The sequence below is a fragment of the Mesoplodon bidens genome (genome assembly GCF_964165515.1).
Source record: "Mesoplodon bidens genome assembly, chromosome: 1".
NCBI classification, from domain to species: domain Eukaryota; kingdom Metazoa; phylum Chordata; class Mammalia; order Artiodactyla; family Ziphiidae; genus Mesoplodon; species Mesoplodon bidens.
The window spans coordinates 125,642,408-125,655,630 of record NC_138176.1 but is presented as its reverse complement, the minus strand read 5'-3'; the positions used below and the strand labels follow the sequence as shown (position 1 = coordinate 125,655,630).

The 13,223-nt window shown below is 38.3% G+C and overlaps 1 protein-coding gene across 2 annotated transcripts in view; it reads right to left on the bottom strand.

Moving 5' to 3' along the window:
• Positions 1-13,223, bottom strand: part of CENPC (centromere protein C) — a 92,272-nt gene that overhangs the window by 77,767 nt on the left and 1,282 nt on the right. For both annotated transcript variants that reach the window (XM_081249480.1, XM_081249481.1), the window contains exons 2-4: positions 8,766-8,812; positions 7,543-7,613; positions 6,752-6,846 (exon numbers count right to left, since the gene is read on the bottom strand). In XM_081249480.1, coding sequence (XP_081105606.1) covers positions 6,752-6,846; positions 7,543-7,613; positions 8,766-8,812 — 213 coding nt within the window. The remainder of the gene's footprint in view (positions 1-6,751; positions 6,847-7,542; positions 7,614-8,765; positions 8,813-13,223) is intronic.

The window sequence follows — 13,223 nt, the reverse complement described above, 5'->3', positions numbered from 1 at the left end:
TCTAAGATCAGGAACAAGACCAGGATGTCCACTCTCACCACTATTATTCAACATAGTTTTGGAAGTCCTAGCCACAGCAATAAGAGAAAAAGAATAAATCAAAGGAATCCAAATTGGAAAAGAAGAAGTAAAACTGCCACTGTTTGCAGATGACATGATACTATACATAGAGAATCCTAAAGATGCCACGAGAAAACTACTAGAGCTAATCAATGTATTTGGTAAAATAGCAGGATACAAAATTAATTCACAGAAATCTCTTGCATTCCTATACACTAACAACGAAAGATCAGAAAGAGAAATTAAGGAAACAATCCCATTCAGCATTGCAACAAAAAGAATAAAATAAAAATAACTAGGAATAAACCTCCCTAAGGAGGCAAAAGACCTGTACACAGAAAACTGTAAAACAGTGATGAAAGAAATCAACTGTAAAACACTGATGAAAGAAATCAAAGATGACACAAACAGATGGAGAGATATACCATGTTCTTGGATGGGAAGAATCAATACTGTGAAAATGACTATACTACACAAAGCAATCTACAGATTCAATGCAATCCCTATCAAATTACCGATGGCATTTTTCACAGAACTAGAACAAAAAATTTTTTAATTTGTATGGAAGCACAAAAGACCCCAAACAGCCAAAGCAATATTGAGAAAGAAAGATGGAGATGGAGGAATCAGGCTCCCTGACTTCAGACTGTACTACAGCTAGAGTCATCAAGACAGTATGGTACTGGCACAAAAACAGAAATATAAATCAATGGTACATGATAGAAAACCCAGAGATAAACCCACACACTTATGGTCAACTAATTTATGACAAAGGAGGCAAGAATATACAATGGAGAAAAGACCGCCTCTTCAATAAGTGGTGTTGGGAAAACTGGACAGCTACATATAAAAGAATGAAATTAGAACACTCCCTAACACCATACACAAAAGTAAACTCAAAATGGATTACAGACCTAAACATAAGACCAGACACTATAAAACTCTTAGAGGAAAACATAGGATGAACACTCGATGACATAAATCACAGCAAGGTCCTTTTTGACCCACCTCCTAGAGTAATGAAAATAAAAACAAAAATAAACAAATGGGACCTAATTAAACTTAAAAGCTTTTACACAGCAAAGGAAACCATAAACAAGATGAATAGACAACCCTCAGAATGGGAGAAAATATTTGCAAATGAAACGACAAAGGATTAATCTCCAAAATATACAAACAGCTCAGGCAGCTCAGTATCAAAAAAAACCAACCCAATCAAAAAATGAGCGGAAGACCTAAACAGACATTTCTCAGAAGAAGATATACAGATAGGCAACAAACATATGAAAAGATGCTCAACATCACTAATCATTAGAGAAATGCACATCAAAACTATAATGAGCTATCATCTCACACCGGTCAGAATGGCCATCATCAAAAAATCTACAAACAATAAATGCTGGAAAGGGTGAGGAGAAAAGGGAACCCTCCTGCACTGCTGGTGGGAATGTAAATTGATACAGCCACTGTGGAGAACAGTATGGAGGTTCCTTAAAAAACTAAAAATAGAACTACCATATGACCCAGCAATCCCACTACCAGGCATATACCCTGAGAAACTGTAATTCAAAAAGACACATGTACCCCAATGTTCACTGCAGCACTATTTACAATATAGCCAGGTCATGGAAACAACCTAAATGTCCACTGAGAGATGAATGGATAAAAGAAGATGTGGTACATATATAAATACAATGGAATATTACTCAGCCATAAAAAGGGATGAAATTGGGTCATTTGTGGAAATGTGGATGGACCTAGAGTCTGTCATACAGAGTGAAGTAAGTCAGAAAGAGAAAAACAAATTTCATATATTAATGCATATATGTGGAATCTAGAAAAATCATACAGATAAACCTATTTCCAGGGTAGGAATAGAGACGCAGATGTAGAGGATGGGCGTGTGAACATAGAGGCGGAAGGGGAGGGTGGGATGAACTGGGAGATTAGGTTTGATATAAAAACACTACCACATGTAAAATAGATAGCTAGTGGGAACCTGCAGTATAGCACAGGGAGGACAGCTTGGTGCTCTGTGATGACCTAGAAGGGCGGGATGGTGGGGCATGAGAGGGAGGTCCAAAAGGCAGGGGATATATGTATACATATAGTTGATTCACTTTGTTTTACAGCAGAAACTAACACAACATTGTAAAGCAATTATACTCCAAAAGGAACTTGCCTGGTGGCACAGTGGTTAAGAATCCACCTGCCAATGCAGGGGACACGGGTTCGAGCCCTGGTCCGGGAAAATCCCACATGCCGCAAAGCAACTAAGCCCGTGCACCACAACTACTGAGCCTGAGCTCTAGAGCCTGCAAGCCACAACTACTGAAGCCCACGCACCTAGAGCCCATGCTCTGCAACAAGAAAAGCCACCGCAATGAGAAGCCTGCACACCACAACACAGAGTAGCCCCAGCTCGCCACAACTAGAGAAAGCCCGTGTACAGCAACAAAGACCCAATGCAGCCAAAAATAAAAATAAAATAAAATAAATAAAAATTTAAAAAATTATACTCCAATAAAAAAAATTTCTGTAATAAAAATTTTTTAAAAATTTTAAATGTAAGTATATGAAGCAGTCAGTCACTGAGTCCCTCCTCTTCCTACCCAAACAGAAGATTAAATGTTTTCTTCCTTGAGTTTTGAATCAGAGAGACTGTGAGCTCAAAGACATGAAATATAACTGAAGGTAAGAGTAACACATTGAAAACAGAAATATTAAGTGCAAGTATTCAAATTGCACCTTTCCCCTTACCCACCGGGCTGAGAACACTCACAGTTAGAATCAGACCCCTAAGGAGGAAAGAAGAATTCTTTGTCAGAAAAACTTATCAAGTCAAGAGAAAAAAACCTGCAGATATTAACAACTGGACATCCACAATAATGTGGCCCAGACAAATCATACCATGGTGAAATCTACCAACGTACAACTCTAACTCTGCAAATACAGCTTCCAATCACCATTTTAGTTTTTCATCCTTAAAAGTGAGACCGATAAGGATCACTGGACCACTGGACATTTGACAAAAAGCTCTAGTGTAAAAGGTAATGAGCAAAGTAAGTGAAAAAGGTACTTGTATGAAACAGAAACTCTTAAGAAGAAATCTTAATTAAAAGAATTAGAAGGGCTTCCCTGGTGGCACAGTGGTTGAGAGTCCGCCTGCCGATGCAGGGGACACGGGTTCATGCCCCAGTCCGGGAGGATCCCACATGCTGCAGAGCAGCTGGGCCCGTGAGCCATGGCCGCTGGGCCTGCGTGTCTGGAGCCCGTGCTCCACAGCAGGAGAGGCCACAGCGGTGAGAGGCCCACATACCGCAAAAAAAAAAAAAAGAATTAGAAGAACCTAACATCGAGGAATATCATGAAATTTCAAATCAATAAAGACAGATGACAAGATTCTAAAAGCTTGTAAACATGAAAAAATAGTGGCTCACAAAGGATCAATCAGAGCAATATTCTCAACAACACAAGAAGCTTTAAAAAAAAATAGAGCATGTCTTTAGAAGTCTGAAAGAGAATCATTTCCAGCCTAGAATTCTATACACATAATTACCCATCATGAGGGTAAAGTCATGGTATTTTCAAACATTTAAGGTCTTAAATTCTCAGGACGCTACTAAAGGATGAGCCCCACCAAAAAAAAAAAAAAAAAAGAAAGAGGGCAAGAAATATGAGCTACAGAACAGGACAAAAGAGAAGGGACTTCCCTGGATGATAAAGGGAAATCACATTGCCAACACTTACGTGACAGGCCTAAAGATGGACAGGAACAAAAAATAGAGAAGAGAGATCTAGGAAGGATAGCTCCAGAAAAAAATTGAAAATGATGAATTACTTGATGTGTCTACATACACTGAGAAAACATGTATAACTCTGTCACAGAAACTGGTTATAAATTAGTCAGAGGTGCACAGAATATCAACAAATTTAAAAACCAAGACAAGTAAATCAAGAGAAAACTAAGAGAGAAGCAAATGGCTAAGCAAACTGTGGTATATCCATACCATGAAATACCACTCAGCAATATTCCAAAAAGTTATATACTATATGATTCCATTTAAACAACATTCTTGAAATGACAAAACTGTAAAAATAAAGAACAGATTAGGGGTTTCAGGAGTTGAGGGAGTAAGGGTGAGAGAGAAGTAACTTGTTATAAAAGGATAAGAGGGATCCTATAGTGATGGAATTTTTCTGTATCCTGTCTGTATCAATGTCAATATCCTGGTTGTAATGTTGTACTACAGTTTTGCAAGATGTTACCTTTAGAGGAAACTAGGTAAATCATACACAGTCCTGAATTCTACTATTTGTTACAGCTGCTATAAATCTACAATTATCTCAAAACAAAAGGCTTAAAAAAAAAAAAGTAGAAGCTCCCAGTAATATCTCTCTATAGAGAAGGTTATTTTTTTCTCCTTTTAAACAGATTGGATTGAAATGATTAGATCCTCACTCTCAAGGACTGAGCTGGGTCTGATATGACATTTTAGTAAGACTCAGTCCACTCGTAACCTGCCCTGTTCTTCAGAATGCCCCCTCCTGGGTTACTGAGAGCCTAGTGAGCCTGTTTAACCCTTAAAGATTGTGAGATATTCAGTCCAGCCCTTTAGAGGTTTTTGCTCAACTTTTTAGCCTCTGGCCTCAAATTGTTCAAAATGTGTCAAATGCCTATTTGTGGTGGGTCACTTTCCTGCAGTAGGACTTTACCTTCTTAGCACAGCAAGACTACATGTTTCACTCCTCCATTCTGGCCTAAGGTTCTTCACTACCTCAGAACTTACAAATGTTCTTTAAGGAAAAGTGGCTATCCATTTGAGGCGCCTCCAGAATTCCAATTTGTCATGCCATCCCTGCACAAGTGACAAAATCTCTGCTTTCCCTCAGTGGACTCACACTGTTTGGACCAACCTAAAATCCTCAGCTTTTGCCCAAAATTAACATACTCTCAGGGAAGAAAATGACCAACAATCATCAACTCATATTCTAAGGATTCCACTGTCTTTGAAATTTTAGTTCATCTAGTCCTTGTTGCTTCCACAGCTCCACGGCTCTAAAAACATGATTTGTTTGCATTTTATTATTTTTTTTTAACCAGCTCCTCAGCAGGAGTGTTGACTTACTGCAATCTGTTACATCCTTCCTAAAAGTGGAACCTCTACCATAACCTTGATACCAAAGCCCAACAAGAACATTTTGAGAAAAGAAAAAAAAAAGACAATATTGTTCATGAACACAGATGCAAACATCTTAAAATACTGGCAAACCAAATCAAAACAGGTTAATACTTTATGACCAAGTCAAGTTTATCCCAAGAAACTCAGTTGATTTAACTTTCAAAAATCAATATAATTGGGCTTCCCTGGTGGCGCAGTGGTTGAGAGTCTGCCTGCCAATGCAGGGGACACGGGTTTGTGCCCCGGTCCAGGAAGATCCCACATGCCGCGGAGCAGCTGGGCCCATGAGCCATGGCCGCTGAGCCTGAGCGTCCGGAGCCTGTGCTCCGCAATGGGAAAGGCCACAACAGTGAGAGGTCCGCGTACCGCCAAAAAAAAGAAAAAAAAAAATCAATATAATTTATCACATTAAAGAAGGTCTCTCAATTCTGACAGAATTGGATGTCTTCATTTCTTGGAACCAAAAGGCTATATGTGTTTATTTGTTTATTCAAGTTTCTAGTGAATGTTATTTCTATAACTACAGGTATTCCTCAGAGATATTGCAGGGTCAGTTCCACACCACCCCAATAAAGCAAGTACTGCAATAAAGCAAGTCACATGAATTTTTTGATTTCCCAGTGCATATAAAAGTTATGTTTACACTATACTGTAGTGTATTAAGTGTGCAATAGCATTATGTCTAAAAAAAAGTACATACCTTAATTAAAAAATATTTAATGTTAACCATCATCTGAGCCTTCTGGAAGTCATAATTTTTTCGCAATGGTAACATCAAAGATCTCTGATCACAGATCATAACAAATATAATTATAATGAAAATGTCTGAAATATTGTAAGAATTACCAAAATATGACATAGAGACATGAAGCGAGCAAATGCTGTCGGAATAATGGCACTGACAGACTTGCTTGACACAGGGTTGCCACAAACCTTCAATTTGTAAAAAATGCACTATCTGTGAAAGGCAATAAAGCAAAGCACAATAAAACAAGGTATGTCTATATACAATTCTTCTAATTAGTATTGTGCTTTTGAATAATTTGTCTTTAATCATTAGCTTCAAAAACTCTATTCCAAAGTCTGCTATTTTGTAGAGTTAGGTCAACCTATCCTCTTAAGATATATAATCAAGAAAAGATTGATTCCCCTGTTTAGCAAATTGCCTTCAGTTTTAAAAAAATAACCAAACTTGCCAACCTGGATTAGGAACTTCAGTAGTTGCCCACTTTCCTAAAAACCTAATTTAGGCATCATTTAAGTAAGAGTGAAAAATAATTGTGTTAAAATTTGATAATTCTAATTCCCAGACCTCCAATTTCAAACACAGGAAATGTCAGACCAAAATTTTCACAAAATACCTCCAAATTTTATATAAACTCAATGGGAATATAGGGTTCCTTTTTAAGAATAAGACTTACAAACAACTAAAATGTATCTAACTATATATTGTGTATTGTTCACTCACTAAACTATTAAATTTGTACCAGTTCTCCTTTTTGACTTACCTCTTTACTTGGTGACTGAACACAAATGTCTTTTATTTTAGGTGTTGAATAAAGCACTGATTTTGTGGAATTTGTGCTAAAATCATTGGCAAGACCTAAAAAAAGTTAAAACAAAACATGTATAAAATTTTTTGGTTACAATTAAAAAAGGTCTACATGATATGTGAAGAAGTCTTTTGACTCTTTTAAGTGCAATTAGTTTAACTTAAGTACAGACATCAGTTCAATATTCAAATGTTCCTAGAAGGCATCAGGACTGAAACAGACAAACAAGATTCCTGAAGAAATATGTGCCAGTTCTTCTTTCAGAACTTGTAAAGAGAAGATACTTTTCCACTATCTGTGTTTTTCTTTGGTTGGCCTATTCTTTTATTCCAATACCTTCTGACACCGACCAGCACTAGGAAAAGTTTTTGCCATTATACTCTTTTCTTTAGAAAGGGGTGCAAATCACCAAACATTATCTCAAGCTCTCCAGTGATCCCAAGAATTCTGCACATTTATTTCCATTAATGAAATACTTTCTCTTGTGTATGATAATTATTTATGGAATTCCAGACTATAGGAATCTAGTGTGAACTAAAGGGAATAACAAATTATTCTCATTTTTGCCAGCATTATCTTCAGTATACCGGAAGGTACATGAAGGACTGCACATGTACTCAAAATTCCTGGGAAAATATTTTATATATTGAAATGCTAGAACATATTTGCTGAATTTGGTATTAAAGGACAAATTTACATTTTCATCCATCCCAACCCTCAAAGTCCATCTATAAATGAAACCTTACTTTTTTCTTCAAAACAGTCTAGTAAGATTTCCAGTATATTCTGGCCTTTCTCCGTATTAATGTCAGGTGCCCTAATAAGAAGGAAAGAAGGGAAAATGTTAACATATCATCTCCAAAAGATATTTGCTACTTATTAACATCTACCTTGAAAATTCCGTATCTCCTTATTATAAAATCTTAATTTTTACTTAATGGGAAAAATATCACCTTTACTATCTGAGGACAAAACAAGTATTTGACAGTCCAAGAGTTCCCAGAAAAGTATGTGAAGTAGTATGTCATTGTCTACATTAACAATTATATACCCTGACTGAATAGCCACATCTAAAGTTGTTTTAGACTACTGCTCTATCTAAACAATAACATAAACTTTTTTGAACATATTCAATCAATCCTGAAATGCTTCTTTAATAAAGACTCTATGGTCACAAGTCCTATCAGCTCCAAGTAACACAGTCTTCCCTACAAGATCTCAAATGCATTTCTGATTCAATACCTTTAATCTTAAGGAGCTAATGAATCAGTATAAATTTTTTAATTAAAATTTGTATTGAGACAATTGTAGATTGACATGCAGTTGTAAGAAATAATATAGAAGAGATCCCTTGTTCACTTTATCCAGTTTCCTGCAATGGTAACATTTCACAAAGCCATAGAGTATACTATCACAACCAGGATACTGATGTTGACAGAATCCACCAATCTTATTCAGATTTCTCCAGTTCTACATGTACTCATTTGCGTGTTTATGTTTGTGTATATAGTTAGTTCTATACACTTTATTACATTTGAAGGTTCAGATATGACCACCATAGTCAAAATACTGAACAGTTCCATCACCACAAAGATTCTTCTGTTGCCCTTTTAGAACCACATCCACCTTTTCTTTTAGCCCCATGGAATAAACTGCATCTTTCTATTATTTCCATTCAATCCACTCTAGAGTGCTTTCCCCATAGTTGTCATTTAGTCAGAATTGAAACTGCCTCTTCCTGGTTCATCATTTATCAGGCGAATTTCTTTTCTCACCTCCATTAAGTCATTGAACTGCCTGCATTAATATTTCTCTGTTAATATAAAATAACTAAGATGACTGTACTTAACCAGTGGGTATATAAATCATTATTTTAGTCAGAGGTAATAGTTCTTCCTTTCTTCATTTAAAAATTCCACTTTCAAGATGCAAATAAAAATCATCTTAAAAGTTTAAGTACACAAATCACCTGGATGGTCGGCAAAATCTTCTTCTATAGTCATTTTTGAGATGATCCTGAAAGAAAAGTAAATCATCAATTTGGTGAAAGTTTAAGTTCTTTATTCACTCATTCAGCAAGTATTTGCTGACTGCCTATTATAATACTATAAAGAGGAATATCTTCTGGATCAAGTGAAAAAGAACTTGTCTCATATCCACTGTTTCCAAATGTTTGTTTATACTATTTCCTTACTCTGGATTTATTCCATCTTCTTCCTCCTCTTCCTCTTCTTCTTCCTCCTCCTCCACCTCCCCCCATACCTCTTCCATCATCAAAATCATACTATCTGGGCTTCCAATAATTCAAGTTGGTTGACCAACAGTATCTATTTATCTCCTTTTCCTGCAAGGAGATCCCTCTGAAGTAACAGTAAAGGACTAAACTGGCATAAAATGACAATGAAAAAAGAGAATGGAAGAAAGGGCCATCTGTGGACAAACAAATATAACAGATTTCTGGAAGATGGAAAACAAATGAAACATGATAATTGATGAAACAGAAGAAAAGCAGCAGCCTAAAGTAAGCTCAGAGGATACTGTTCTGGATGAGGAGTGAATGGCCAGCATAAGGTAAATACCTAGGAAGTTAAGAATGAAATATCAGAAAAACTGAGGATAAAAAGATGTTAGAATGTTTCCAGAAAGAGAAAAGAGGTAACCCCAACAAAGAAGCAGCCCCAATAAATGGAAGCAACAGGAAAAATAAAACACACAGACATGCTGAAATTGGATGTGGAGAGCATATTTGTGAGACTTTGGGTCCTATCTTTTAATTGTAAAATCTATAAAGTTAAATTTTCTAGTTGAAAATTTGGTGGTAATAGGAAGAACAGTATGCTTTTTAAAATAAATAAATTACTACCAATACAAAATGTTTAGTAAGCTGCACTCTTTTTTTTTTTTTTTTTTTTTGCGTTACGGGGGCCTCTCACTATTGTGGCCTCTCCCGTTGCGGAGCACAGGCTCCGGACGCGCAGGCTCAGCGGCCATGGCTCACGGGCCCAGCCGCTCCGCGGCATGTGGGATCTTCCCAGACCGGGGCACAAACCCGCATCCCCTGCATTGACAGGCGGACTCTCAACCACTGCGCCACCAGGGAAGCCCCGTAAGCTGCACTCTTCCTTGGCCCAATGGGATATAAATGACCCCACCCCATGTGAACACTCTCTTTACCCCACTCATGCTCTGACATCCTGAGCTGAGCCTCACTCCTGACTCTACTAAGGCTCCTACACACAACTTTGGACCACTGTAGTTTCCTACCCACGGGGACTGCTGCCACCTTGCTTCACTTTTGGATTGAATTATTCAGAAAGATGAAGACCTCTATTAGATTTTAAGAAACTTGAGAGCAGAAACTTTGTTTTAAGCTAGCTTATATTCTTCCCAGAGCCTTGCCTAGTGCATTGTATACCACACAAACACCATTTTTTGTTATCTTTTTGACGTGCCAAATAAATAAGACCAAAAATTTATGAGATAAAAGTGTCTTTCTTTAAAGAAGGTGACAGTGTTTCACATAGCCTGTTATCTTCAGGACGTAAGTAAGGAGCAAAAGATTAAATCTATTTTATAGATAGCAAACTAAGGAACAAAGACATCTAACAAATCTGCATTTTATCACAAGTCATTTGATGGAAAATTAACTCAAGCACTTAGGTCTCTCACCAGTACTCAGCATTCTGAAACACTTAAGTAAACCCCTGAGAATGTTAGTTAACTCCCTTCCAAGGCCTCATTTAAGGTCACTCTTCTCCTAATTTAATACAATAAAATGATAGAGTCGTCATATTTGCACACTAAATGTTTTTGAACATTAAATAACACCTGTAAAGTACTCTGTTCCTCTTTCAAATAGAAAAATTTTAAGGTTAAGACAGTTCTTTCCCTCAGCAAATATGAAATGGAGCACCTACTACAAGGCCAAATGCATTTAGGCATGCTAGAAAACAAGTGGTGAATAAGACAAAAGAGGTCTCTTAATTCTAAATTAAAAGTTAGAACACAAAATTTTTTGATTTTCAAAATAAATACACATTCAAAAACTTGCAATTTCAACTCATTTTTCACTCAATTTCAATTTTAGTTTCTTCCATTTACTGTGAGATTATTTTTCTCAAAGAAAATAATATACAATACAGCTGGGTTTCTCAGCCCTAGCACTAATGACATTTTGGGGTGACTCTCTTTGTTGTGAGGGCCTGTCCTGTGCATTGGGAGGATGCTTGCAGCATCCCTGGCCTCCACCTAGATGCCCTTAGCACCCCCTCATCCATGCTTTCTCAGGACAACCAGAAATTTTTCCAGACAACACCAAACGTCTCCTACAGGGCAAAATCACACCCAGTTAGAAACCACTTAAGTACAGGAATGACTGAGGATAATCTTTCAACTCCTTTCTCCCCTTGTCTTTTAAATGAGTTATGACGCAAAGTCAGATGTTAGAACTAAAAGGCTCGAAACAATTCTAAGGTTATGATAGGCATTTTAAAAGTGAACTGTGGAAATTTGCTCCTAGCCATGTCTTCTCACCAGACTTTAAGGATCAAGTGATTCCTGGCCAAGGAACAAAAGCAGAATCGTCCCATTCCCCAATGGATCTGAATGAAAACTGGTAATAAAATCAGATACAGCTCCAAGAGAAAACACCGGAGAAGAACCAAGCTGGGTCTATAAGGAGCCCTGCACATAAGGTGGCACACATATTTATGCTGTGTCAAGGGCACTTGCATCTTACCATATCACTCTGAAGAATCACTACTATCTGAACAGCTGGATGTGTTTTATCGGGAAAATGATTTTTCTCTTTGTGTCAGTGTGTCTGCACTAGTGCTCTGGTGCGACCTTTTGTTGTAAAATAAAAGTGAACTGTGGTCAGACCAGCAGCTGCTCTTCCAGCTTCAGTTTTGTCCATCTCTCTCCTCCTCAGTCTGAGAAGCCAAGTGCAATACCCCGGGAGAAGGAAAGAGAACTTTGAAATAAGGAGACACAAGGGCAATGATTACAGAAGTTTGACTGGAGGCATGAAAAGCAAGAAAAGCAGTCAATGTGAGAACTAAGACAAGCTTCAACCAGTCTAAGCTTCCCATATTCTGAAGGGCATCATCTTAAAGATAGGAGAAATTCATAACAGAAAGGCAGAGATCTCAGTGAGAAAACAAGTTGTTTATTAATAATATCATTAATATTATTATTACTAATCGTAGATTTTTTTTTTTTTTTTTTTTTTTTTCTTTTTGCGGTATGCGGGCCTCTCACTGTTGTGGCCTCTCCCGTTGCGGAGCACAGGCTCCGGACGCGCAGGCTCAGCGGCCATGGCTCACGGGCCCAGCCGCTCCGCGGCATATGGGATCCTCCCAGACCGGGGCACGAACCCGTATCCCCTGCATCGGCAGGCGGACTCTCAACCACTGCGCCACCAGGGAGGCCCAATCGTAGATTTTAAACACATACCAACACTGATACAAATAAAACACAGATCATGGTTTAAAAAAAAAGAGAGAAAGATAAAGAATGAGAAGACAAGCCACAGACCAGAAGATAGTTGCAAAAGGCACATCTGATAAGGACTGTTATCCAAAATATAAAAGAACACTTAAAACTCAACAAAAAGAAAACCCAATTAAAAAATAAATGGTTCAGGGGCTTCCCTGGTGGCGCAGTGGTTGAGAGTCTGCCTGCCGATGCAGGGGACACGGGTTCGTGCCCTGGTCCGGGAAGATCCCACATGCCGCGGAGCGGCTGGGCCCGTGAGCCATGGCCGCTGAGCCTGCGCGTCCGGAGCCTTGCTCCGCAACGGGAGAGGCCACAACAGTGAGAGGCCCGCGTACCGCGCAAAAAAAAAAAAAAAAAAATGGTTCAAAGACCTTAACAGACACCTCACTTAAGAAGATATACAGATGACAAATAAGCATAAGAAAAGATGCTCCATATCATATGTCAAGCAGTAATGCAAGTTAAAACCAGATACCTGGTGGCGCAGTGGTTAAGAGTCCGCCTGTCAATGCAGGGGACACGGGTTCGTGCCCCAGTCCGGGAGGATCCCACATGCCGCGGAGCGGCTGGGCCCGTAAGCCATGATTGCTGAGCCTGCACAGGCTCCGCAACGGGAGAGACCACAGCAGTGGAAGGCCCGCGTACCGAAAAAAAAAAAAAAAACCCAGATACCACTACCCATCTGGTTGTGTGACCAAACTCTGGAACAATGACAACTCTAAATGTGGAACAACGGGAACTCTCATTTTGGAAGGCAAAACGGTACAGCCACTTTGGAGGACAGCTTGGTGGTTTCTTACAAAAGTAAACATACTCTTACCACATGACCCAGCAATCATGCATTTTCTTTAGTCAACAGTATGAAAGGGTGGTATAGGAGTACTTTTTACTATGAGCACCTGCATTGTTTACATTATATATAACTGTCAAC